The sequence below is a fragment of the Melanerpes formicivorus genome, unplaced genomic scaffold (assembly GCF_026170545.1).
Source record: "Melanerpes formicivorus ecotype bairdi unplaced genomic scaffold, bMelFor1.0.p_v2 SCAF_12, whole genome shotgun sequence".
Classification (NCBI taxonomy): Eukaryota; Metazoa; Chordata; class Aves; order Piciformes; family Picidae; genus Melanerpes; species Melanerpes formicivorus.
The window spans coordinates 8,819,512-8,846,434 of NW_027142364.1; the positions used below are offsets into that span (position 1 = coordinate 8,819,512).

A 26,923-nucleotide genomic window follows, 5' to 3' on the forward strand; every position below is an offset into this window, starting at 1 on the left:
AGGGCCAGGACTAAACACAAGGCACTTGAAAGAAAGCAACAGACAGCGAGCTCAGGCTCTTGTTAGCTGGATGTATTTCTTTTTTTTTTGTTGCCATTGGGTTGGGTTTTCACAGAAAACTTTGCAGTAGAGGAAAAACATCACATCACAGCCCCAGGGTCCGGCGCTGGCTCCGGCACACGCAGCTGGTGGCACGTTGCGCCTGGCCCTCCTCTTGGCCCTCGACTTCAACCGCTTCTGCTCAGGGTTGGCTTTTTTTCTCTTTCCCTTTCCTTAGGGTTGTTCTTTTGCCTTTTTTTTTTTGTTTTCCTTTTTTTTTTTTTTGCATGTGTGTGGTTTTGTTGGTTGGGGTTTCTTTTTTCTCCCCAAACGTTTCTCAAGCTTTCTCTGAAGGAACGGCCACCGGCTCTCAGCTGGCAGAAGGAGACGATGGAAGAGCTCTGGGACAGAGGGGAGGGTTTCCTTCTCCCGCCTCGCAGCTGACTTGATCAAGGTAGTTTTCCAACTTGTTTTTTTTTATTAAAAAAATAAAAAAATGCTCCAACTATCAGTTTTACAAGGCATACAAAAATCTCCTTAAGAGGGAAACACAAGCGCAAGGTGCTGAGGTACGAAAACCTGAGGTAGTTTGTGTGTGTGTAGATGGTGTCACGTGGGGTTGGGCCTTCGAGTCCAAAATAGTTTTGCTAGCTGTGTTTCCAGCCCAGGGGCTTGCACCCTCTTGTGTATCTCGGGTTTTCCCTCCTTCCCCCCGCCCCCCCCCCCATGTTACCCTCCTCTCCCTGCCACAAAGGTACTCCCCCAAAGATGCAGGGGGGCAGGGCCGGTGCCACCCCTCGTGTTCCAGGGCTGTCAGCGCCCAGCATTGCTGTGTGTGGGGCAGTGACGCAGAGAAAGAGGGACAGACAGAAAGGGGGGGCAGAACAGATGCAAACCCCAGTTTTAGATTCTGTGAAGCAAAGAGGAAAGGGCATGTGAGAGAGATTCCTCCTGGAGGAGACGGTATCCCTTCTGTTGGCTCATACAGGCACTGCTCTTCTCAAAGCCTTTGAGGAACTGCTTTGCAACGCTCCTATTTCTTTTCTCGCTGGCACTCCTACATCTCTGCTCTACTGTGCATTAGAGAACCAATGGACTAGCTCCTTTCCTTTAAACTCTAGAAAAGCCTGCTTTTGCTCTTTTGCTAAAAAATAAAAAATCCTTCTTCCCCAGACCACTTTAAAATAAAATTAAGAAAAAAAATAAAAGATTAAAAAGCCTTCTTCCAACCCTCAACCCCCGCTGTTAGTTTTGTTACTGATATATTCGTTCTAAAAATCAGTGTGCATCAAGCCCTGTGGCTGCAGCCCCCCCTGCCCCCGTGCTGGGGACAGAGTTCTTCCAGCCATGCCTGGCTGGGAGCAGGTGGCTCTTGGGAAATTAAAAATACACAACTTGCTCGGCCTATGTTAGTCCAACTAAAGGGATTGTGTCAGGAAGTGATAAGAGTTAAGGGGGAGGCTGTGGGATGGAGAGAGGCCTCCCTGCACCTCTCCACTGCAGATCCTCGCAGCGCCCTGGCAGTGGGAAAGAGGCTCGGGGAGGTCTTTGGTTTGCTCCTCTGACCTGCTGGGGGCGGTCCGGTGGTGGTGTGGTTACATTCATCGGGCGGTGCTGGCCAGCAGGGGGAGCCTCACTTGCTGTGCTGCGAGGCTGGGGCTCCCTGAGTGTGTTTTTGCTCTTGCTGCTTCACCTGCTGTACGATTTCCCTGATCTTCCGCTGTGCAGTCTTGGGAGGAAGGACAAAGACATGGAGGTCAGGATGGGTACCAGGAACAGCCACTCTTCCCTGTCCCCCAGCTGCAACAGCATCTTGCTGCTTGTCACCCTCCAAAGCCTCAATTAAGGCTGTGCAAAAGGAGTCACTCTGCTCCCACACAGCTCTAAGTGGAGCACTGCAGGCTTTCAATTGGTGCTTTTCCTCTCACTCCTCAAGAGCCTGAGTTTTGGGGTGCCACCACCCACTCAAGCAAGGTCGTGGTATGTGCACCCAGGTGGGATGCAGGTACCTGCAGGAGCTCCCTGCTGGCACAGACACCAGGGAGGAGCTGTTTCACACCCTGGGTGCCACAATGCATGGTGTCTAAGATGTATTTTTTTAGCTAAGTCAAGCCCATCTTTGATTTTAATGCTGTGCTGGCAGAGCTGCCACACCACTTCTAGTATCTAGTGGCTGCACAGGCACCACCCAAAGCAGAGCAGCAGGATACTCAAAGCAGCAATGTGCTCAGCAGCTTTCCTTGGTGGATTAAACTGGCTGGGAGTACCAGAAGAAACATGACCAAAGCTTACCTGACTGGCAAAGAAATGCCCAATTATTCTAACAATGACCTCCTCGTTCTCATCTGGGGTTTGGTCTCGTGGCACAATGACTTCTGCACTAGTTAAGTTTTGCAGCTCATTCACCTGGAGCAAACAAACAAGTCCTGGGTAGGTTTTGTTCTGGAAGAGCCAAAATTCTTCACTGCCCCTCACAGAATGTTAGGGGCTGGAAGGGACCTCAAAAGGTCATCTAGTCCAACCCCCCCTGCCAGAGCCAGATCACCTATACCAGGTCACACAGGAACTCATCCAGGTGGGTTCTGAATATCTCCAGAGAGGGAGACCACAACCCCCTCCAGGCAGCCTGTTCCAGTGTTCTGTCACCCTCAGAGTCAAAAAAATTGCCCTCACGTTTCCATGGAACTTCTGATGCCTCAATTTCCACCCATTGCCCCTTGTCCTGTCACTGGGCATCACCCCCCAGCTCTGAGCCAGCACATGGCACCAGGCTGCCCTGGGTTGCACTCTGGCTTTGGCATGGTCACCACCCAACAAGAGCCACCACCAGGATACAGGGCTGGGGTCAAGATGTTACTGTGATCACTGAGCACAGTAACAGTGGCTTTGCTCCATGAGGTGGACAGGGTGATGCCCATCTCTGCCCAGCTCAGTCCTGGGGCACAGGGGAGCATCCTGGCACCCCTTACCTACCGTCTTACCACCTTTGCCTATCACACGGCCAGCAGCAAAGGAAGGCACCTTGATGTGGGCTTCAAGCTTCACTTCTTCTTTTGGGTTAAAGAAATTTTCCTCTTTCAGCTTCCCAAATATTCGGCCCTGGGCCTGGAGAGAGACAGAAGAGAAGTAAAAACCACCAGGCAGCAGTCCTGGACGCTGTCTGCTGTGCCCTCCACCCAACAGGGACAATGTGCTGACAACAAGCAGCACTGAAACCAAGGAACCAAGTGAAGAGCTCTCCAGGCACTCAGAGAGGCAAATCCAAGCTGGCAGCAGAGCAGCAACCAGAGAGATGCTTCTGAATTGCCCCTGAGCATCCTCCCAAGCCCATGGCAAATATACCTTGAACTGAGCCTCGGGTGGCCCTGTGATTATGACCATCCGCTCACTGGCATCAGGACCTTCTGCCGGGGCGATCTGCAGCGGGATGGGGAAGAAAGGGCATGAGTATGACCCTGCTCTGACAAGACCTCCCTTAGGAGGGACATCTTCCCATGAAGGAGCATCCTTTCTCACCCAGGCAGAGGTGATAACAAGTGTGTTGCAGGAGTGAGTTTCTACTAGTTTGGGGATCAAAACCACTTCTTAAGGGCTCCCATTCGCTGCACTCAGCAGTAGGATAGGGAAATCGAGACATGAAGCCTGGGACCAGCCCCACAGTGCCCTGCTCACCTTGATGGAGGCACCAGCAAACCGTGCCAGCTGCTTGATGTGCTGCCCCTTCTTCCCAATGATGGCCCCCACTGCCTGCGTCGGGATGAACAAGTTCACAACTTCCTGCTCCGGCAGCTTGTGAGGGCACGGAAGAGCAAGATGGTCAGGGGACCAGCTGGAGCAGAGGGTGACTGCCCCCCTCCCAGCATCCCAGAGCCAGTATCTGCCCACCCCAGACATGTACGTGCCCACCCTCCCAAGACATCCAAGCAAAGGTCTCATGCAGGGGGATGCCAGGGCACTTACAGAGTGCTGATGGGGGAAGGTGCCAGCTGGAGGGGCTCCATACCGACCTGAGAGGTATGCTGAAGAGCTCTGTGGTCAGAGAGAAAATGAGGGTCAGTGATATCCCCAACGTGCCAGTCCCCTCCCAGCCACCCCCTAGCCTGATGCAGAGCAGCATGTCACCACTCTGAGCCTGGAAGAGACATGGAGACAAATCATCTGTGCCTGAAACTCCTGGGGAGCAGGTACACCCAAGGGAGTACTGGGGTGAGCTACAGCCAGGATCCTGTGCCTGCCACACAGCAAAAGGGGGCTGGGAAGTGGATGGGAAGTCCCAGTTTCCCCCAGTCCCTCCCTGCTGCTATTGTTGGGGTTTTTTTGCTGTATCCTGCTGGTGTTTATCCTGCCCCTGCTGCCTTACAGAGCAGCTGTGAGCCTGGAAAGCCCAAACTGTGCTGTAACCACCTTCAGTCTCTTGAGGAGAAGGTGGAGGTTTGGTGAGAAATGAACTTTTGTCACCGTTCCCCTTCTCCAGCTCCAAAGGAAGAAAAAAGAAAGGCTGAAGATACTCTCCCAAGACCTGGGATGGGGACAGGGAGAAAGCAGTGGGTGTGTGTCAGCACCCCAGCCCAACCCAACCCCTCCTCAACTATTCTGTGTCTCAAGTACCTCAGACATTTCTCCTGGCAACAGACACAACTCTCCCACTCTGGGTTTGGGCAATGCAATCAGACACTCCCTGTAAAGCGTGGTTACTCAGGTGGAGGACACCCAGCTCCCCTGCCCACAGCAGATGCTGCTCCTGGCCTTCTTCTTAAACCTGCCACACTGAGGTTTTGTGCTGCTCCTCACACCAAACTCATACTTTTGGCCACAGGCTGCTCCATGTTTCCTACACCAACATGTCCTCTCCTGCCCAGATGGTTCTCATGGCTAAGGTGGACACCTTCCCAGCTCCCTCCTCATCCTCCATCCTTGCCAGGTCCCTAGATCTCCCTAGATCTCCAAGTTAAGGAGGCTACAGCCACTAGACTCAGGTCCTGCCATGGACGTGGGAAGAAATGACCATGAGAGAGACAAAGTCCTGGGGTGGAAGGAGCTGCCACAGAACCAAGCTGGTTTCCTTTGCATTTTTTCTTTCCAGCTCTTTGTTTTACTGTTTAAAAACAAAAAGTTAAAAATATGGCAGCAACAATTGCTCCTCTTAGCTTCACCAGGGTGCCTCAGAAAAGGCTACCCAGAGCTTTGGGGTGAAGGAGCCCACACTGAACACTAGCTCTCAGAAGGCCTGGTCAGCTGCTCTCTATCACACCAACAACCACTCGAGCAGGCGCTTCCCAAAGCCTGCCAACGCAAGCACAGCCTCCTCCCCTCCATGGCAGTGCACAGACAGACCTCCTGGCTGCCCTCCAGGGCCACCACACACATCACACTCATCCATCCCTCCTCACCACCAGCCTGGCACTCACCGTTCTCCTCCGACTGCTCGGCTGTGGCGTTGCCAGGAAAAGAAAACAGCACAAGTGAATCAAGCTGTGCAGTGCTCAGGCTGACAGAGACAGACCAGAGCCTGGGGGGCTGCTGAGAGCTCCACAGATGCAACTGGGCAGAGGGTAGGCTTTCTCTGTCAGCACTCTGGGTGGCATTTCTCCTGATACTGAACCAACCCTGCCTGTCTGCAGTCTCAATGTTTGGGAAACTGTTTCCCAGGCTTGCTCTCTCCCAGGTCTCGGCAGACACAGCATCCCAAGCAAGAGGAAAAGCCTTGCATATAAAACCAGGTGAAGATCAACCCTCAGCAAGCACAGCCCTTCAGATGCCAGACACACACAGCACAATCAAGGCTAGATCATGACAACCCAGTGGTGGGGTTGGGGCCAGGAGTGAAGACCATCTATGTGGTTTCTCTGTGCTGGCATCAGCACAGATTGTCCCCAGCCACCTTCGGAGAGCAGTGCCCTTGGGCCAAGGCCAGTCCTTAGGCACAGGACTTCGATGCTGAACTGTGCTAAACAGAACAATGCAACCTTCCTGGAGAGCTAACTCCAAGCAGGGACAAACCACTAGCAGGAGATAAACCATGTTCATTCCTCATCTTGTCCATTTTGCTGCTGTGATGAGCATCTTCCTCAAACAGTCAGGAGTTGTAGCTCTTGTTCAAGGCTCCCCATCAGGGCTCCCCCAGCTACAGACTCCACCCAAGCCCCAAGAAATAAAGCAGGAAGAGTCGAGAGACCACTCTGCCCCTAAGAATGTGTCCCATGCACCCCAAAGCCTCTTGCACTTACTGCAAACGGGTGATATGGGGTGGCTGTTGCAGACCCTCGGGCTCCTGGGGTGGATGGGAACACAGACAGCCCTGAGGAGAAGATGCCCAAAGCACTGAGGTTCAGTCCTGGGATCAGGTTGGCTTGTTGCTGGGAAAGCAAAGACATAAGAGAAGCATGTAAAAGACAGAGTGAACGCTGTGGGGTTCTCACCACATTGCGTGAACATGGCGGGTGCGGGCCCACCCTTGCTGTAACGACTGCCCCCCCAGCTTTCTTCTGGCCACCTCAGCAGGGGCAGCCCAGGTGGGAGGGCTGGGAGCTTACATTAACGGCCACCACATCACTCTCGTAGGCCTCTCGCAACTTCTTCATGATCTCCACTTCAGCACTGCAGCATGCCTCTGTGCTGCCCTTCACCGTGATGGTCCGCTCGGGGTTATAAATGGTTAAATCCTGCAAACTACCCCACAGACAGACCCGGAGATGCAGTCACACTTTGGGTTTATGTTTAAAAAACACAAAAGAGGTTAAAATCAAATGGAAAACTCCAATCAAAGATGAGAGTTTCCCCTTGAGACAGTGTGGGACCACAGGCCCTCGCTCTGCCCAACACCGCTGCTCAGCTGGCATGAGGAACGCCCACCCGGGATGGGGAACACGTGTAGCAGGCCACAACTGCTGTCTCCTGGTCTCAGCGCTGCCCTTCCCACGCTGGATGGGGGGGAAAGGCTTGGTGCTCAGCAGGACTTACGGGGAGATGGTGATCTTTGTACCCGTGTCCTGCTCGATCTTCTTGAGGTTGCGGCCCTCCTTGCCGATCAACCTCCCCACCAGACTGTTGTGTGCTAAGATTTTCAAGGGAATCTCTTCTGCCCTAAAATAGAGTAAGAAAATGTATCTAAAGGTTCCACCTCTCCAGGAAACCAACTCCCAGTAGCAAGCACAAATGACGTGGTGGAAGGAGCAGAACCACCGCTGTTTCTGACCACTGCTATCTCCTCGGTTTCTGAGGAATGGGAACTCAGGGATTTCCCAAGCCCAATGCCACATCTGTATTTCATGGGGGTTTGTTCTCCAAGTTTCCCTGCACAACTCTTTGGGGCCACCATCATGGAGAAGTTATCAAGTTAAGTGACCCATGAGTCTGTTCTGAAACTCTTAGATTCCTTCAGTGGCTGGGGAGTGACAGAAGGTGGCTGCCTCTCCACTGATGGCTGAGTTCACCTCCCTTCCATCAAACCCACCAGTTTCACTGGGCAAGGGGAACTTACAATTTAGTCTCATCAGCCTCCTTCTGCATGATCTCAAGGATCATGCGACATGCTTCAGAGCAGCCCTCCGGTGTGGCATGGATGGTGATTGGCTTCTCAGCAGCACCAGCATTCTCCTTCCGGTGGATGTCAACCCTACAAGGGAACAGCCAGCAGAGAAGAACTCCCTGAGATGGGCCTACTGTCATGTCACACAAAGGCTTTGGAGAGCTCAGGAGCTGAACTTGCTATTCACAGGAAAAGCTCCTTTCAATACCTGCTCAAGCTCTGGGGTGAAGCCAGGCCTCACTGATGTACCCTACTGTCACCTGGTCCCATGCAAGCCCAGGTAGTGTTTCACTTCAAGTTGGTTTAGATCAGATTTGAGCTACAATCACCTTTATAACCCAGCCTGGCAGCTGAGGGATGTCAATGAATGACAAATGATGCATCAAGAGCAGAGAGGACAAATCCTCAGGTGCATGAAGCCCTCACGGACAGAGCCCTCAGCAATCTGGTCTGTCATCTTCGATGCCACTCCCACTTGGGAGCAGACCACATTAGACAACTCCAGAGATCCCTTCCAAACTCAGCCTCTCTCTGCACAACACCTGAGGCTGTCTGGCAAGCAGCAGCTGCCACGACCACCATGTCCCCTTTGGGACAGAAGGCAACTTACCCACAGGCAGCGTTTGTCACACTGGAGGCACACGTCAACAACAGCTCTTATACTCACGCCCTTCCTTCCACAGGAGACCAGAAAGCTGTCCCTTGCACCCTGCAGGGACCGTGCTTAGCTGCTCTGCTCCTCCCCTCAGCTCAGGGCTGGGAGGAGGCATGGGCCTCCAGCTCACTCCTCACTGCTCAACCGTACCTGGCCAAGGCCCTGAGAGAGAGGGAGAGAGGAAAGCAGGGTAGGAGACTCCTGCATGCCAACCACGTCTTGAAGAACAGAGGTAAGCGACCTTTCCATCTTCTCCACACAAATCTGTGTGCTCTTCCCACTGGAGGATGATGCCATGCAGCCATCCTGCCATCAGCCACCACCTCGGCCTCCCTGTCACTGCTGCAGCCAGGGCTGGGCTGGCCCAGATCTTCTCAGAAGGTGCAGTAGTGGCCACCCAAGCCACTCAGTGCATGCCACCAGCGCTCAGCTCCAACGTGGTGCCCTCCAGCCTCCTCTTTGTTTTCACAAGAGGTCCCCATCCTGACTGGGATCGTTCATGGGTGCTGCTGTGCATGCAAGGCCAAGGGCTGTGGTGCAGTCATTCCTAAGCAGCACCACATTTTGATGCTGCAGGGTCATGGTGGGTTTGCACAGATCAGCTCCTCCAGGAGCTCATGAAGCACTGTGTAGAAACAGCAATGGTTCATTTACAGGTAGTGGGGTGCAGTTGGGTGAACCTTCCCTGATGTAACAGAAGAGCCTACCTTACCAGCTTCAAAAGGGACCCTACAGTGGTTTCATCTGAGCATGAAGACTGAAGCAAGACATAGTTTGATCCCCTTTTCAGGCCCTTCAGCCAGAGCTGTTCAGGCAGCAGACTGATCCTTCCTGGACTGTGCAATGAGATGCTGGAGACAGTGACCCAGTTATGTGTTGTGTGACACACTCTAAGGCTCTCCCAGCTGTGGAGCTCCACCAGGTTGGTTGGCCTGGAGGATCTGTTCCTTCAGAGGCAGTGCCCAGCAGGCACTGGGCAGAAGGCAAATGCATGAACCGGTGCCACAAGAAACAACATCAGGCTCATGCTGCAGAGCAGTGGCTGCAACGTCACACACCAGGCTGATGCTTCCAGACAGAGAGGAACCAGTGAGGAATCCATCCCAACAAACCCCACAGCCAGGAGTGTGGCAGCTTCTTGAACCCACAAGCAGTTGAGCCTGGTGGAGACAGGGCATGTAGCTGAGCCTTTGTTCTGAAGAAGGGCCAAGAGCTGAGTGGATGCACAGAAGTGACAAGTACCCTGGACAAGCCCAGGAGACGGATATGGGCTAGATTTCTGGCTGACCTCCAACAAATCCCAAACTGGGATGTACAGGCAGAAGCTCTAGAAGATGGGGCACCAGGAAGGAAGTGCTGCATTCAGGCATGTCCCTCCACAAGGAGCTGGAGGGCAGAGGACAGCTCTAGACTTCCCAGCACATCCCAGTGATGCTGCTGCACAACTTCACTCTGCCAGGAGGATGGAGAAGCGGACCCTCAAACCCTCACCCCATCAGCAGATGCCTGGGACCCCATGGTGCTGCAAGCAGGGGAGACCAGAGCAGCTGAAGGGATGGGAGGACAGGAACAGGGCAGGTTTGCCCATGGTGTAGCATTTAAAACCTTCAAGACACGTTAGTAGGGACACCAGGAATATTTCAGAGTGGTAGCCCTGACAGCCTCTCTCAAAGGGACAGTACAGTGTGCATGTAGGGTCCTGCTGGCCCCACAGCTGCTTGGTAGCAATGGTCCTCTTCTCCTTAAGTTACAGGAGCTGCTGCAGTCACTGTGCAGTGTTGTGTGGGCTCTCCCCAGCCAAAGAAAAAGATGGCTCAGCCTGGGAACAGTTCTGTCCCCTGGAGCTTAGGGGAATCTCTGGGCATCACTGTGCATGAAGACAGGGGTAGAGTCCTATGTAACCTGAGGGATCCAGGAGCCAGCGTTGCAACTCTGGGCAGAATCAAGAGCCAGGCAACAGGATGTCACCAGCACCCTTGTCCCCAGGATCATCACACTGGTGGGTGAGGGTGGCCTGAGAAGGGAAATAGCTGCAGGCTGACAGCCCCAGCTGAAGGCAGCAGTCTCCTATGACTGATCAGGTTGAGTGTGCATGAGGTCTCCTCTGCTCAAGGCTGGAGTGGAGGTGGTGGCCCACCATGGCACAGGGCCTCCTCTGGTAGTCAGGAGAGGTAAGAGCACAGAGCACAGACTTCCTCCATAGCACTAGGTCTTCAGGTCAGGCAGAACTGGCTGCTTGATGACAGCATTTGGCCTCATGGTTGGGAAAAACTGGCATCTGGTGCCTCCCACCTTCTCCCTGGGCTCAGGGCAATCATCCATGGTTGGGTGATGAGCACACAACTACGCCCACTGCACATCACACCAGGGGACTCACCTGGAGAAGAAGGACTTGCAGCCAACCAGGACCAGCTCACAGCAACCACACTCTAGAGCAAACCAGGTTCCAAGAGCTCCTCTCCCTGTGCATCTACCCCCTTTCCATACAGGCCTCTCCCTGCAAGCCTGCACTGTTGTCTGGCTCGCTCAGCTGCAGAGCGGCACATCTTCCTACCTCCTGATCAAGCAGACGTACTATGACCAAACCATCTGCCTCTAAAAGCTTGTCCAAGAACTAGGATGCCCTGGAGGATGCTCTGGTACAGGAGTCCTATATCCTGTGGGATCAACAGGTTCAGGATAATGAGCATGGCAGAAGACAGCTTTGGGTTAAACACACACAAATCTGGGCAGGAACAAAGCATGCAGGAAAACCATGCAGAAAATCAGAGGTGAAATCAATGTGAACATTGACAAGAGAAACATGGAAAACTTTGGCAAGGCAGTCCCCCTTTTCTTTTTGTCTTAAAAAAAAAGTCTTAGACTGCAAAAAAGAAAGGCTTCCAACTTACAAAGAGCTCATCCTTCTCATGGCAGGGCTCTGCTCCCATGGTGCCCCTCTCCCCTATAACAGCCCTAGCCCATACAGGGTGCTGTGGGATGAAAATTCCCAAGGGCAAGCACCATGTGGGCATCAACCACTGTACCCTGGATCCCTCTTCAGCACTTTATCCCCAGAATTTGCCATTTCTCCCTAAATCCCTGGCCCCAGACGCTGTGGTGATCAAGCTTTGGTGGCCCCTTCCTGGTCTGTTCAAATGTGCATCCCCCTCTTGCTGCGAGCAGATCACCCCGGCCAGCAAGAACTGTTTAGGACCTGGGTTCTGCCACCATCCCAGGAGGGTTGCAGCCCAAGAAAACAGCGCTAGCCAGCGCCCCAAAGCCCCAAGAGCAGGGAGGATCCATGCCACAGACCTAGAGTACCCTATGGAAGGAAACAAAACCATTGGTGGTACTTACTTGGACTGGGTTTGCTTAGTAAGATTCTTTATGGTCAAGCCCTCCTTTCCTATGATCGCACCAACAAACTGCGTGGGCACCAGCATCCGCAGTGGGAACTCGAGCGGTTTGGGCTGTGAGGAGCCCCCTGGGGAGGAGCCCCGCTCCCTGGAAGAGTGGCCCCCGCGGCGGGATCGCTGTGGGGGTGGAGGGCAGCTCACCTCTTCGTCCGGGATGTAGGAAAGCTTGAAGGAATAGTTCTCAAACTGGTGGTCGCTCAGCTTCTCAATTGCTCTGCAAGGTGGGGAAAGCGGTGAGGGGCTTTCCAATGGGTGTATCTCCCATACACCAAGCACCTGCCCTTGTAGACTTGCCCTCCCCAGCCCTGCATCCTCCTCCCTTCCCAGTTTGGAGAAGGCAGCCACAGGAAGCCGGAGTCCCCCGCTTTCCCCATGCAAGCCCCATAGCACGGTGAGGCAATGTTCCCTTCCAAGTGGGTGACCCCAGGGCTAGCAGAGTTTGTCTCCACAGTGGAGGTGGGATGCTAGTCTGAGGGTCTGCCACTCCACCTGGGGAAAATGCTGGCCATAAGCTACCACACAGCATGGAAATACTCTTGTGGGCTTTTTGGATATGGAAATGGTGACAGAAGGGCTCAAGTAAGAGCTGCTGCTCCAAGGAGCAGGATGTGACCTATGGTGCCTCTCTATCGCGAAGTCTCGATCCCTTTCCAGCTCAGCGAGACTGGGAGTGCAACACACTTCTTCATCCCCCTCAAGCCCCTGTTCAGCAGTGTGATGAATTCTGCAAGCAGTGATAGCTTCAGCCATATTTCCTCCTCCTTCCTACCACATCTCACTTTGGATACATATAAGCAGGTGTATGAATGAACCACTGCAAGCAGTTCCTTTCCAGGCCTGAAATTCACATCCAGTGCGGACTTCTGCAGCTTTGCTGCCCCTTTCCAAAATCAGCACAGGGCCCTGCTGTCTGATTTCTCTGCTGAGGTCTTCCTTTCACCTCTTCCTATCATAACATACCAACACACATACCCAGGAGCCACCCTGGCCTTTCCTCCTATCACTTGCCTCTGCATCAAGCTGCTGAGCACCACCTGCAACCAATGCCTTATTCAGTGCAACTCATCTCAGCGTCTTCTCTAACCCTGAAGTGTCTTATTGCAAAGCATCAAGCACTGCTGTGCTGGTGACAGTCTTCACCTGTCCTTGTCATACATCCCAAGACACAGCAGCTCATGTTATGTTTATCTGTGGTCCACACCACCTTCCACTGGCCAGCTGAGGCTAGAGCACATCCAGCACAGCCAGTCCAACAGTCCCAAGGAGGACTCTGAAATGCTGGTTCAGGAGGCCAGAGAATTCTCCCTGCTGGACTTTGACCTGTTCAGGAGACCACCTGGCAGTGCCCCTTAGGAGGCCATCCTGAAGGACAAGTGAGTTGAGGAAGGCTGGGCATGCTTCAAGAAGGGAAATCTGAACAGCTCAGGAGCAGGCCATCACCATGGTGGGGAAGACACAGCCCAGCTGAATGAAGAGCTTTGGCTGGAGCTCAGGAACACGAGGAGAGTCCACGGCCTTTGAAAAGGGGATGAGTCACCCAGGAGAACTACAAAGATACAGTGAAGCTATGCAGAGAGAAAATTAGAAGGGCCAAGGACCAACTCTAGAACTCAGTCTAGCTATTGCTGTAAAACAGAATAAAAAAGCTCCCATAAACACATTATCAACAAAAGGAGGAGGAGGAAGCATCTCATCCTCTATTGGATGCAGAAGGAAACACAGTGACTCAGGAAAAGGAGAAGGCTCGAGGTGCTGAATGGCTTTTTCACCTCAGTCTTCAATAGCTGTTTGCTGAGCAGCCAGCCCCTCAAGCTGGAAAATGGGGATGGGGAACAGAAGGAAACCTCCATAATTCCAGAGCAAACAGTGAGTGACCTGCTGAACAAATCTATGGGCAAGATAGATTACACTCAAGGGCGCTGAAGGAGTTGGTGGACGTGCTCACCAAGTCACTCCTCACGATTTGCCAGGAGCCCTGGCTAACCAAAAAGGTCCCAGCAGACTGGAGATTACCAAATGTGATGCCCATCTACAAGAAAGCCTGGAAGGAGGATCCAGGGAAGTACAGACCTGTAAGTCTGACCTCAGTGCCAGAGGTCATGGAATAAATCATCTTGAGTGCCATAACACACCATTTACAGGACAATCAGGTGATCAGGCCCAGTCAGCATGGGTTCATGAAGGGCAGATCCAGCTTAATAAACCCCATCTCCTTCTATGACAAGACATGACCAACCTGGTGGATGAGGGAAATGCTGTGGATGGTTTTCACCTGGGCTTCAGTAGAGCCTTTGATGCTGTTCCACACAGCATCCTTCTGGGGAAACTGGCTGCCCTAGGCCTGGATGAGCATACACTGCTGGATCAAGCACTGGCTGGATAGCTGGGCCCAGAGAGTGGAGGGGAATGGAGTTAACTCCAGTCTGTAGCTGGACACAAGTGGTGTTCCCTAGGGCTCTGTGCTGGCACCACTCCTGTTTTAATGCCTTCATCAATGATCTTGACAAGGAGATTGAGAGCTCCCTCAGTAAGTTTGCAGATGACATCAAGTTAGGTGGAAGTGTTGATCTGCTTCAGGGTAGGAAGGCTCTGCAGAAGGACCTGAACAGGCTGCACCCATGGGCCAAGACCAATGGGATGAGATTCAACAAGGCCAATTGCTGGGTCCTGCACTTGGGTCCAGGCTTGAGGCAGAGTGGCTGGAAACTGCCTGGGAGAGAAAAACCTGGGGGTGCTGATTGACAGCAGCTGAAGATGAGCCAGCGTGTGCCCAGGTGGCCAAGGAAGCCACCAGCATCCTTGCCTCAATCAGCAATAGTGTGGCCAGCAGAACTAGAGAAGTGACTGGCCCCTGGACTCAGCACTTATGAGGCCACTCCTTGTGTACTGGGTTCAGGTCTGGGCCCCTCTCTCCAAGAAGGACATTGAGGTGCTGAAGCAGGTCCAGAGGAAGGGCAAAAAAGGTGGTGAGGGTCTGGAGAACAGGTCTGGTGAGGAGCAGCTGAGAGAATTTGGGTTATTTAGTCTGGAGAAAAGGAGGCTAAGGGGAGACCTTACTGATCTCTACAACTCCATGAAAGGAGGCTGCAGTGAGGTGGGTGCTGGCCTCTTCTCACAAGTCACAACTGGTAAGGCATCTGATAGGCCTCAAGTTATGCTAGGGGAGGTTTAGGTTGGACATAAAGAAAAACTTCAATACTGAAAGGGTTCTCTAAGATTGGAACAGGCTGCCCAGGGAAGTGGTTGAATCCTCATCCCTGGATGTATTTAAAAACCATCTTGATATGGCACTCAAGGGTATGGTGTAGTAGTGACCCTGGCAGAGTTAGCTGAATTCAATGATCTTGAAGATCTTTTCCAACCACACTGATTCTGTCATGTCTGTCCTTGCAAGTCCAACCTTGTGACAGGTCAACCCTGATGAGGAATTAGGGCAACACTCATCTACAAATGGACTCTGGCAAAGGCTCTTCCTTGCATAGTATCTGCCTGGTTCTTGGTCACATCAAAAATACCCCGGTGACTAAGTACGAGATGAGCTCACTATGGACTCACAGCCAGCTTAGGGTCGGTCTCTAGCACAGAGCTAAGTCATTCACAAGCCCAGAACAAAGTGGTCTCCTTGAAACCATCCTTACACTTTGGAAATAACCCTTAACTTGTACTGTTCTCCTCTGATGGCTATGGCAGCCCTGATGCACAGCCTCATCACATCCTTTCCAAGTTGGATGTGGCTCTGAGCAACCTGATCTAGTGTGGGGTGTCCCTGCCCATGGCAGGGGGGCTGGAACTAGAAGATCCTTGAGGTCCTTTCCAAGCCTAGCAATTCTGTGATTCTACAATTCTTGGTGGGTGACATTTCTTTCCAACTCTGCTGCATGACATGCAGATAATTTTCCTTTGCTGCTCCACTTTCCTGCAGAAACTGGCCATGAACCTGTGGCTCCCTCTCACCTCCTCTAACCAGTTATTTATCCACTCAAAGGCCCTCTCCTCTCCATGGCAGAAGAACTTTGTGACAGCCTTTTAGAAGTCACAGAATCACGTGATGATTTGGGTTGGAGGGGACCTTAAAGATCATCTAGTTCCAACCACCCTGCCATGGGCAGGGACACCTCCCACTAGATCAGCTTGCTCAAGGCAGTGTCCACCCTGGCCCTGAACACCTCCAGGCAGGGGGCATCCATGACCTCCCAGGGCAACCTGTTCCAGTGTCTCACCACCCTCACTGTACAGAATTTCTTCCTAATCTCCAGTCTAAATCTCCCCTCTTCCAGCTCAAAGCCACTGCCCCTCATCCTGTCACTACAAGCCCTTGTAAAAAGTCCCTCCCCAGCTCTCCTGTAGCTCCCTTCAGATACTGGAAGGCTGCTCTAAGGTCTCCTTGGAGCCTTCTCTTCTCCAAGCTAAACAGCCCCAATACTCCCAGCCAGTCCCTACAGGGGAGGTTCTGCAGCCCTCTGATCATCTTTGTGGCTTCCTCTGGATCACTCCAGCAGTTTGATGTCCTTCTTGTGTTGGGGGCACCCAAACTGGATGCAGTACTCCAGGTAGAGTCTCACCAGAGCAGAGGGTCATCCTTCATTTGATGCAGCCCAGGACAGAGGTGCCTTCTGGGCTGCAAGCACACATAATTGACCAGCTGGTTTCTCTTGACTGCAGGAAGCAGGAGGTGACAGTTTCTGCCTGCTTGTGGTCTCCAGCTTGAATTTTACCCCAAATGGTGGAGCACCCTTACATGACCCATCATAGCAGCATTTCTTCAGCATCTCTCCCACCTTCTTCACCACATTCCACCCAGCTCAGGCTGGGTGTTCAGACTGGCAATTAATCCAGTGCATTCCCAGTTTAGGTCCGGACTTCCAGCCCAGGAAGACAACTCCTTGACAAACTGCTTTTCTAACCTGACCCTCAGCTTTCTAGAGCACTTTGCTCATTTAAGACAAGAACACTGCACCCCTGCAGAGGCCCTTGCAGGAAGTTCAGTGTCCAAAGGGAACTGCAAAACAGTACATCTGGGAGACATGTCCCTGGGAATGACAAAGAGAAGGCAAGAGGAAGAGTGGACAACCACAGGGCTGATGGCTCCAAGCTGGACCAGCAGGACCTGTGTGTGTATGATGGAACACCACAAGAAATTCCATCTCCTATGCAAAAGAAGGCAAGGAGACTGCCCATCAGTGGGATAAAGAGAGCTGACAGAAGACACACAAGATGACACAGCTCAAGATAAACCCATCATCTTCTTGCTGTACCTTGAGAAGATACACAGAGAACCCTCAAGGCACTTGAAGCTCACACTGTAAGAGACAAGGAGAATCCTGGAAGGTATCCCAGATTCTTCAGGAAAACTTTGAGTAGTGTTAAAATACAGACAGAAGGAAACAAACCCCACTTACACTTTTGCTTCTTCTTTAGTTGCATAAGTTACATTAACAACAGCTGTTTCTGTGTCTGTGTTGACTGGGGAAAAAGCAAGAGGAGAGGAGTTAGAGCAAGGGGGGAGAGCAACACTGCCACTGCTCCCAGCTTCCTCCCACCAAGGATTCACCAGTGATTCTACCATTCAAGTGGAGATGGTGGAAGGGTAATGCCTGTCCCACAGGGGACAGCCCCAGCCATTGTGCAGTGTGCATCCTTGTGCACTGTTTGTTTTCCACCATTACAAGGAGTGGGCTGGACTGGCAAAGGACCAGAAGGTGCCATGACCAGATCCTGCCACCCTTGCCAAGAATTATGTACAGCTGGACATCACCAATACAGCAGCAGACCCCAAACAACCCTCAGCTCATTATTGCTTGCAGGGACAATTGGGTTTTGAATTTTCAAGCAACCAGAAGCCCTGGGGATGGGGCTGATAGCCCATGATATCCTGCCAGCAGACAGGTGGTCCCACCTCTGCCAGCAGGGCTTGTGTCCACAGGGAAAACCATTTTACTCCAGTACAAATGACTGGGAAAACTAGGTTTTACTCTCCTGAGTTTTCTCTGGCACGAGCAATGCTTGGGAGCAGCACTGGGACCTTTACATAGATCAGGACCATGTTGAACCATCTTACCTTGCTCTACATTCTCCACCATCCCATACTGAGCTAATAGGCCATCCAGCACCTGTGGCAGAGAACAACAAATGGGGCAGGTGAAGCATGAAGAAGAGGCTTCTGGACAGGAAAGAAGCAGACAGGGGAAGAACCTGCTTCACTCACAGACACCTTCCAAAGAGCCAGCATTACCCAGCTGCTTAAATTCCTTCATCCACCTTCATCCCCCTATCCCAGTGATCATCCCCACTCCTCAAAGCTGACCCATGGCTCAGGGACCCAAAAGGAGGCCAGACATGGAGCTTCCTTTTCATGCTCCACCTCTCTCCCAGGACTACTGCACACACTGGCTTGTGTGCAGGCCACATACTCCAGCAGCACAACTCATGCTGCTCAGCACAGCTGATGGAGGAAACGATGAATGGGATGGGTTTAGGATCATCTGCTTCTTACCTCCCACTGCAGGTGGGGGGGAATGTTTCGGATCTGGATCTTCCTGCTCCTGCAAAGACAAATCCCTGGGTTAGGGTCTGCAGGCATAGCATGGCAAGAGCACAAAGGCCTTATATGAGTCAGAGAGCAGCTGGTGAGAGCCTGCCAAAGCATCTCACTTCCTCAAGCTGAGCTGGAGCAGCTCATTCCCAGGGAAAGCTTTCTGCCAGCCTCACCCCAGTTGCCACTTGCTGGGGCCGAAGCTGTCTCCAGAATGCTCTGTCCTCTGGCTACCAAGGAAACCTGAAAACAGCCTCTGCACAGTCACGGCCACACAGGCAGAGCTAGGATGTATGCATCCCCCTGACAGCAGTGCCCTGGGCTGGCCAGCTGGGTGGGGACAGGACCACAAGACCCACCAGGGCTAGCCCTGCTGTCCCTTGAGGTGGACACTCCAAAGGTGCATTCTGCTGATGCCCACCACTTCCAAGCAATGTGGGGCTGCTTTCCATGGAGAAATCTAAACACATCCCCCAAGGCCTGCCCTTTGAGATGGCAAACACACCCAACCTGGCTGTGGGTGCATTCCCAACCTCACTGAGGTGCAGCCTTGGGAGATGGATGCAAAGGAAGCATTGCAAAGGCTTCCCAAGAGGTAACAGCCACCAAACACCTCCCCAGCCTGGCTGCAAGAAGACATAGCTGGGCAGTGGGGAGTTTTGAGACATCCAAATCTACAGAGGATCCAGCCAAGCCAAGAGCTCATCTACTGTCCACCTGGATCAGCACTCATGCTTGCAGGCATGATCTCACCTGGTCCCGCTCCGATGGCTCTGGTCAGAGCGGAGCCAGACCACCTCTCCCAGAAAGAGAATCAGAGGTGAGTTTTCTAACCAAGCCCACCTCACACACACAGCCAGGTTTTGGCAACTGGAAGCTGTTTTTATGAAGCTGTGTTTTGCCTTGGGACAAGCAAAAGAAGGATGCTTGGAAGGACTGGTACAACCAGCCTGACCACTACCTGGGGACAGGCAAACCAGCCACCAACAGGCCCAGCTGACGGCCAGCAACACCCAGAGCCTTTGGGCCAAATCTGCAGGAGGTGGGAAGAGCTCTGCTCACCTGCACACCATCAACACCCAAAACCCTGATTCCATTGGTGGTGTTCAACAGCTGGAAAACAAGACCTTCAAACTCTGGCCCAAGTGGCAAGGCTGGTCCCTGCATTAGCTGCTCACTACAGAGATGCACCCTGAGCCTCTGCAAACAATTCTGGAAAACAGAGTTTTCCAGGCAGCAATGGGCCAGACACTAAGGCAAGAACAGGAGGAAATGTTGACTTTCATGAAGACCCAAACCAGTCAGGGCTAGGGAGAGACACACACTGCAGCACTGGAGGTTGGTGTGCTGCATGTGATCCTTCTTCCCCTACATCATCAGCATGCTCCTCTTGCTCCTGATTTAATAGCACAGGACAGCCAGAACTTTGTGATGGACAACCATCTGCCCTGTGAAACTGAATTGGGGGGGGAATCATAAGTAACACAGTTACAGGGATGCTACCAAATACCTGCAGCAATCTGGAGCATCCTCAGGCAATCATAGGTGGCTTAGGCTGGAAGAGACCTCAAATATCATCTACTCCAACCCCTGTCATGGGCAGAGAGGCCTTTCAATTAAACTTGGTTACTCAAGCCTGGCTTTGAACACCTCCAGGCAAGGGGCATCCACAACCTCCCTGGACAACCTATTCCAGAGTCCCACCCTCATACTGAAGAACTGTTCCTAAGATCCAGTCTAAACCTACTCTCCCTCAGCTTCACACCATTCCCCCTTGTGCTGTCCCTAGACACCCTTACGAAAAGTCCCTCTCCAGCTTTCCTGTGACTCCTCTCAGCTATTGGAAGGTCACCCTGGAATCTTCTCCAGGCTAAACACCACCAGCTCCCTCAGCCTATCCTCACAGCAGAAGTGCACCAGCCCTTGGATCATCTTTGTAGCCCTCCTCTGGATCACTCCAACAATTCTGTGTCCTTCTTACGATAGCTCCCAGGGAAATAACAAGTAATGGCCACCCCAGAAATCCAGGGACACAGAGGAAGAAGAGCAAAGTTCAGATGAAGATGTGAAACAAAACCAAGCCACCAGACCTTCTGCCCAATTTCCACAAGCCCTCCCTGTGTTTGTCCATCCTTCCCCTGCCCACCAGAAAGCAGCTCCATGGACCACCCAGCACCCCCTGGTCTCCTGTTCCAGAGGAGCTTCTTTCCTCAGCACAAGCATTTGGGGACCAGACACTCAATTTTGCTAAGCCAGCTTAAACATGGTACATAAGGGATGGGACCACCACTCTTTGATAAAGAAAAGAAGAAAAAGTTTAGTTTTTTGGGGGTTTCTGACATTTTGGGTTTTTTTCCCCTAATTAAGCTTTGTAATATCTTACTGTAATAAAGCCACCTTCTATCTCAGACCAGTATTGAGGAGTAGAGAAAGCGCTGCCTGACAGCTCCTGCTTTCAATAAGTATCATTATTCCAAGAGAGACAGGTAAAAACTAAGAGAGGGGAAACATACTGGGAACCAACCATCTCCCCCACAGCCCTGCCTGCTTTTACAGAATGTTTGTCCCAGACAAGAAAACGTCTAGAAAAAAACCTGATGGTGGTCATCACCTGGGGACCAAACTCAGTCCCACCTTAATTCTTCAAACCCAGCAGCTGGGAGGATGAGACAGGAACACTGCCCTAATCAGGTAGGGATTCAAGCAGCTGTTGGGTTTGTGTCTCTTTCTTATTACCTATATTTTTTGGTCTCTCAGGGTCATCTTTGACAAGTTTTGCTCTTGCCCAACCCAATCCAGCAGTGGATCTTAACAAGCGACAGCTCCGTCAGCACCAGGCTGGATAAGCATTAAAGAGCTGCCCCAGTTTCAACCAGTTGCCAAGAGCATCGCAGACGTGTCTGCTCCAGATCCTCTCCCAGCCCAGGGGTTTTGCCTTGACGCTCTTAAGGAATTAAAATCCGTTCCAGTTAAAGCCTTGTCCTCTTCCGCAGGATGAGCAACCTGCCGAGGGACTGCGCGGGGGCGGCCGGCAAGGGCAGCAGGTGATGGATACACCCCCGAGCTGGGGATGTGTTAACAACAGGGATCAATGGGAAACGACGTCTCATCTGGCCACAGCTTTTCAAGACTGATGAGTAAGGGAGTGAAAGGGGCTGGAGAAAACCCAAAACAAAACAAACAAGCAGGTGGGGAGAAAAAAAACCAAGCCCTGTGCAGGAGCATGGCCGCCAGCTCCACACGCTGCGAGCCCCCCGTGTGCTGGGCATGGAAGCGACGTGCAGAGCTGCCGAGCCGTGCTTTTGTCTCCTGTCAGCCACAGCCATCGAACCATCCTTGCCCCAGTACCTGCCTCACCCCCGGGAGAGTGGCTGGGCAGTGAGTAGGGGTAGGACAGGGCAAAAGGGCAAGTTCGAACTGTCAGAGGAACTACAAACCAACGAAAATGATAGGGAATTAATGTCCTTGGTCTCCCCTCAACATCCTTCCTGTCTGCATCCAGAACACAATCCTGCTCCCATCCTTGATGCCACTCCACTCCCACCCCCGATGCCACCCTGCTCACATCCCTGCATCCCAGCAGGTGGCAAAGAACCAAGTGAGAAGGCAGCCAAAGAAAAATAAAACAAGGCAAATGCCACCAGCTCCCAGTTAGCCACGTTCTGAGAATACACCAAGTAGCACAACTAGCACTAGAGTCCACCTAGGAAAGGATCACCTCCAAGGGGTTTCTCCTGAGCATCTGGGATCTACGGAAAACCTGTTGCCCACCCAGCAGGCAGCAGGAGTGTGTCATGCCACCAGCATTGCCCTGGCAGTGTTTTCTTTATGTGTGTGCATACAGATTGCTTGATAATAGCTGGACTCAAATTAGAGGTCTTGTCCAGCCAAAATGATTCTGTGATTCTAAAGATATATATATATTAAAAAATCTAATTGATGTATATTTGTGTATTTATAAAGTAAAAATAAGTATTATATATATAGTACCTTTATATAAAGTATCTTTTATTGTTACAGACATAAAACATATGAACATACATTTGTTTATATTTTTATATATGTGTATAGAGAGCAACAGAAGCATAAAAGCAACTAAAATATATTGAAGGTGTATATATAGGGCTGGGAGCAGCCCCACTTTCAGCACCCCCAATTTTCAGCCTGGTGCTATCCAGCATATACCATAAAAAAGAAAACCTCCAGCAAGTTGAATTTTCTTGGCAAAACAAAATAAATCCTCCCCATGCTGCAGCTGGAGAAGAAAAATAAATCTCTTATTGCTCTTCAGGCTTTTTTTTGGTTGTTTAAAGCAGAGCTGTTAGAACCAGAGAGCCGTGAGAGCGCTTCCCCTGGTCTTCCTGTATTTAGAGACAGACATGCACATGGGTGCTGGTGGATTTTGCTGGCAAAGCAACTGGTTTGCACAAGGATTTCTTCTCCCTTCATTAAGCATCCCACTAATGATGTGCAATCAAAAAGGAAAGAAAAGATGGGCTGCCAATGAGGAGACAAAGGGGCTTGCACATTTATTCCAAGCCCTAACATCGCCAGCATTTTGGGTTTCAAAACAAGGGAGTGTGAAGAATCAGATGAATAAATAGGGAAGAAAACCCACCCAAACCCCAGAAACACACCAAACCAACCAACAGCAAAACCCAACCAGAATAAATGTGTGGAAACAAGAACTGAGTGGATGTTCAGGACAGGAAACTTGTTTAAGAATAATTCCTTTGAAAATAGGGAGACAATCCTGCAGGACTTGTAGAATCACCCCCAGCAAAGCTGGCAGGCATTTGCATCACTACCCCACCACAGCAACCACTGTCTGGGACAAAACCACCCAAGTTTTGCCATTTACTACAACAGCAAAAATTCTTGGTTCTTTAAAAAGTATTATTATAAAGATTTCCAGCCCAAGCTCTCTCCATCAGCTTTCCACTCCCTGCTCTTCAGATGCTTCTATTTCTCACAGCTGAAGACGACAGCAGAAATTCAGAGGCAGCTCTGCAGTTGGGAACACGAGATTTGCAGTGGTTTGGAGACACTAAATGGCACTTTGCTACACCCCTACCACTTTAGACATCATTTTTACCCAGTCCTTGTATAGAAGTCAGCATTGGGGTGGCTGGGTTTTACTTCCCACATTTCACAGCAAATCCTGGTTTGCTTTGGGGTTGCTTTTTGGGTTTTTTTTTTACATCTTTCTTTCCCACTAACAGAACTTTCAAGTATTTCAGAGATGCACAGTTTATCTGAAAGAAGAAAGATGCTGATGCTTCCCTCACCACCACACTCTGAGATACAAAACACTCTTCAAGAGGGCTTGAATTGTCCTGCTCTGAGCCAATAAAAGCAATCTCTGCTGAATTTAAAAATCAATGTAAAATTTAATTCCAGTTTTTAAAATGTTGATTAAAAGAGAAGGGGTTTTTGGGTTTTTTGCTTTCATTCTCCAAGGCACAATACAGTATGTACAAGGGAAACAACAATTGAGACACTGTTGGATCCTTCCTATAGCAGCCTAAAGCCTTTGTACAGCAGCAGAATGGCTGATTTTTAACTGTGCGAGGCAGAGCAGGAAGCATTCAGGCTCCTTCCCACCACCATCACCCTTAATTCCTGTCTTCAGAGAAACAACCCCCAGCCAGCAACTCCCAGCAGCACCTCGAGGAAATCCCTTCCCCTTCCTACCATGGGGGGCGAGATGTCGACAGTGTTTTGCAGCTCGTTTCTCACCGAACCGTATTTATGTGTGTCTGAATGCACCGGTGAAACACATCTATATTAGATTTGGTTACATAAATAAAGCACTCCAGGTGAATCTGGGCAGAGAGGGCAAGCCTCTGGCATCAGCACCTCCTGGTTCCCATCCCCGTGACACAGAAATGCTGGGGGATGAGAGCCAAGAGGGGCTCAGGTTCCCCAAACCCAATTAAAGCACAACCTCATTTAGATAACTGGAGGATTTCACCATCTGAACCCCCTCTGTGAACTCCCAGCAATGCTCTGGAACTTGACCACAACTACAAAAATTGGATTTTCTACAAATTTAGGGGGAGGATGACTAAAACATGACCACGTGAGGCTCAGCTCCCTGCCAAAAACTCACATTATGAAAATAAATTCTATAGTCCGAGGCAAAGGCATGGCCTTCCTAACTGGATAGATCAATTAATGTATTTTTTTAGTTGTGAAAAGAAAAAAAAACCAAAGGCTACATTAGATCTCAATAATCTGGAGAAATGTAGGAGCTGAGATGGAAAAGAAAATTTGGAGGCAGCTGAAAACAGCCTGATGCAAAATAAATCAGCATTTCTTTCTGGGCTGTTTAAGTAAGAAGAGATTTTTCTTTTAAAACTCATGGAGGTAAGCAGGGGGACCGCTGCCTGGCAGAGAACCTAGATAAAGATGAACTCCTTGTTTACATCCTCTTCATACGTGGTAAAGGTCAAGTTCTGAGTCCACACTATCATCGCAAATTCCCCATTGCTGGATCCATCACTCTCTCAAAAGTCATCAGTTAGAGCAGCCTAAGGCGGCTGCAAAGATCTAGCTTAGCAATATTACAGCTGGGATTATTTTCTTGCTTGCTTTTGAAGATTTTTAAGGTAAGACAACGTGTGATCCCCGCCGAAGAAATCCTGCTCTGGCACACGTGATGCTGGGCACAAGCTGTTCCGCCACCCAGCCTCAATTACACAACAGCATTCCCCCCCTTTCCCCTCGTAATTCCACAATTAATACTCCAGCATCAACCAGAGGCCAAACCTCCACACCATGCAGCAGCAAAATAGCCTGTAGATTCATCCAACAGGCTTTTTATTCCGGCACACAGATCTTTTATCCCAGCACACGCTGAGGGTGGAACAATCTTGTGACAAGGCAGCTACGCAACACGGTCCTGGGATTGATTTTCTCTTATCAAACACACGGATCCCTGTCCCTGCGTAGCTGGTGCCGGGACTCCCCAGCCCTGAGGAAAATCGGCAGGCACGCTTCGACGCAATGTACGAGCGCGTCGCGGGTTGGTATCCTCCGGGTATTTGGGAAAAGCAAATTGCTGAATTACTTTAAAAACAGCATCTTCCCACGCCGCTGGAAGCCCCGCTGCTGGGCACAACCTCCCTGGGTGTAACTCCCAGCTCACCCCAGGAGAAAGCAGGGGGGAAAAAGAGCGTTTTTCATACACCACCACCACCCCCACCCCCCAAAATAAAAAGAAAAAAACAACCAAGCAAGCAAGCAAACAACCCCTGCCAAAATCCCCGAGAGGCAGTTTTCTACTCACACTGGCTGGGAGTGCCCACACGCCCAGCAACCACTGCCCGGCACCAGGTCCGGGAAAGGACCAGACCCACCACCCCCCTCGGCCGGGACCCCCGCAGGAGCTTCGTCGTGCGCCGGGAGCTCCCTTACCCCGCCTCTGCTTTCCAGAGCGAAAGTAAAACCCGGCGGGACTCCCGCCTCCCCCTCTCCCTGCTCCAGGCGCTTCCCACCCTCCTCCCCCAGGCCCGGTGGCACGGCTGAGGGGTGGGGTGTGTGGTGGTGGCGGCAAGGAGTTACCTGAGCTTTTTGGGCACGGAATAGTCCACTTCCATCACTTTGCCGTGCAGCTCCACTTTCCCTGCGGAGAGAGCGGGGCGCTCAGCATCACCTTGGGCAGCCCACCCCCGAACTCCCCACACACAAATCCGACCTCAAACTGCCACTACCATGCCCGCCCCGGAGTCGTCTGCTCCCGCCGCCGCCCCGGCCTGCACGCACCCGCCCTGCCGGTGCTCTGCCTGCGCCTCCTTAGCCGCTGGCCCCCAGCCGCCCCTTCGGCCGCCCTTTGCTCCGCGCCCCCGGGGAGTTCGAGCAGGGCACCTCGTAAAATGGTTCCCAGGGGGGAACGGGTGCCGGAGGGGCGGCGGGTCGGGGGGCTCCGCGTCCGATCGCTTCTTAATAAAATCGAAGAAAAAAATCAGCGAAAAATACCCGATGTTGGAGAGAGCTAGGGCGGCCGCGGGAAGGAGGGAAGGGAGAGAATGAGGCGGGGGACACACACGGACGGGGACCGACGGGATGTCTGGGGAGCGAGGTCAGCGGGATGGGGGAGCCCCCGCGCAGGCGAGGGAGAGCCCTGGGATGCTGGTGTTGAGGGGGTAGGGGCTCCCTTGCCTGGCTTACCCGAGAGGGTCTCGATAGCCCGGATGGCCCAGTTTTGGTCCGGATAATCTACGAAGGCGTAACCCGACTTGAGCAGGACCTGGCCGGCCAGGGGCAGCTTTCTCTCCCCAAAAAGCTGCTTGAGGTCGTCGGCGGTGGCGGCGGGACTGAGGTTCCCTATGTACAGCTTGTTCATCCTCCGTCGCTTCATGGGGAGCAACCCCACCCCCCCACCCCCGCTCTCCCGGCTCCTCCCCGCCTTCGGCGGCCGGTAGAGACGCGGGGACGGGAGGGTCCGGCTCTGCGCCACCCGCCCTACCCCTGCCCTAGCCCCGCAACAGCCTGCGAAGGGCGGCGGGTAGCGGGCGGGGCGGAGCTGTGCCAGCCGAGCCCAGCCCGCCGCCTCCGCCCGCCAGGACGGGGAGCCCGGCCCCTGAGCCTCCCCGTAGGGTAGCGGGAGTCGGAAGCAGGTGGAGCAGCAAAAACTCTTACGTGGGGACCAGCCTGGATGTTCCAGTCTTGAGGGGTGTGTGGAGGGGAACCAGCGGTCGGGGTCAGCTCTTCTCCTGAGGGGCTGGTGGAGTTTGCCTAGCCCGGGCAGAAGGGGCTTCCACTGGGGG

At 52.1% G+C, this 26,923-nt stretch overlaps 1 protein-coding gene across 2 annotated transcripts; it reads right to left on the reverse strand.

The window, feature by feature from the left end:
• Nucleotides 1-59: 59 nt before the first annotated feature.
• IGF2BP2 (insulin like growth factor 2 mRNA binding protein 2) lies at nucleotides 60-26,637 on the reverse strand. Of its 2 annotated transcripts, XM_068145197.1 has the most exons (17): nucleotides 26,325-26,637; nucleotides 25,719-25,779; nucleotides 18,114-18,162; nucleotides 17,679-17,730; nucleotides 17,020-17,083; nucleotides 11,562-11,834; nucleotides 7,520-7,654; nucleotides 7,000-7,122; nucleotides 6,573-6,708; nucleotides 6,267-6,395; nucleotides 5,448-5,468; nucleotides 4,000-4,068; nucleotides 3,712-3,828; nucleotides 3,382-3,456; nucleotides 3,013-3,144; nucleotides 2,332-2,445; nucleotides 60-1,768 (listed from the first exon to the last, which is right to left on the reverse strand). In XM_068145197.1, exons 1-17 carry the CDS (start codon nucleotides 26,512-26,514, stop codon nucleotides 1,673-1,675), a joined length of 1,836 nt encoding a protein of 611 aa, XP_068001298.1. In that variant the 5' UTR covers nucleotides 26,515-26,637; the 3' UTR covers nucleotides 60-1,672. The 2 variants fall into 2 exon arrangements, with proteins under 2 accessions (XP_068001298.1, XP_068001299.1); XM_068145198.1 differs by lacking the exon at nucleotides 5,448-5,468.
• Between the last annotated feature and the right edge of the window lie 286 nt (nucleotides 26,638-26,923).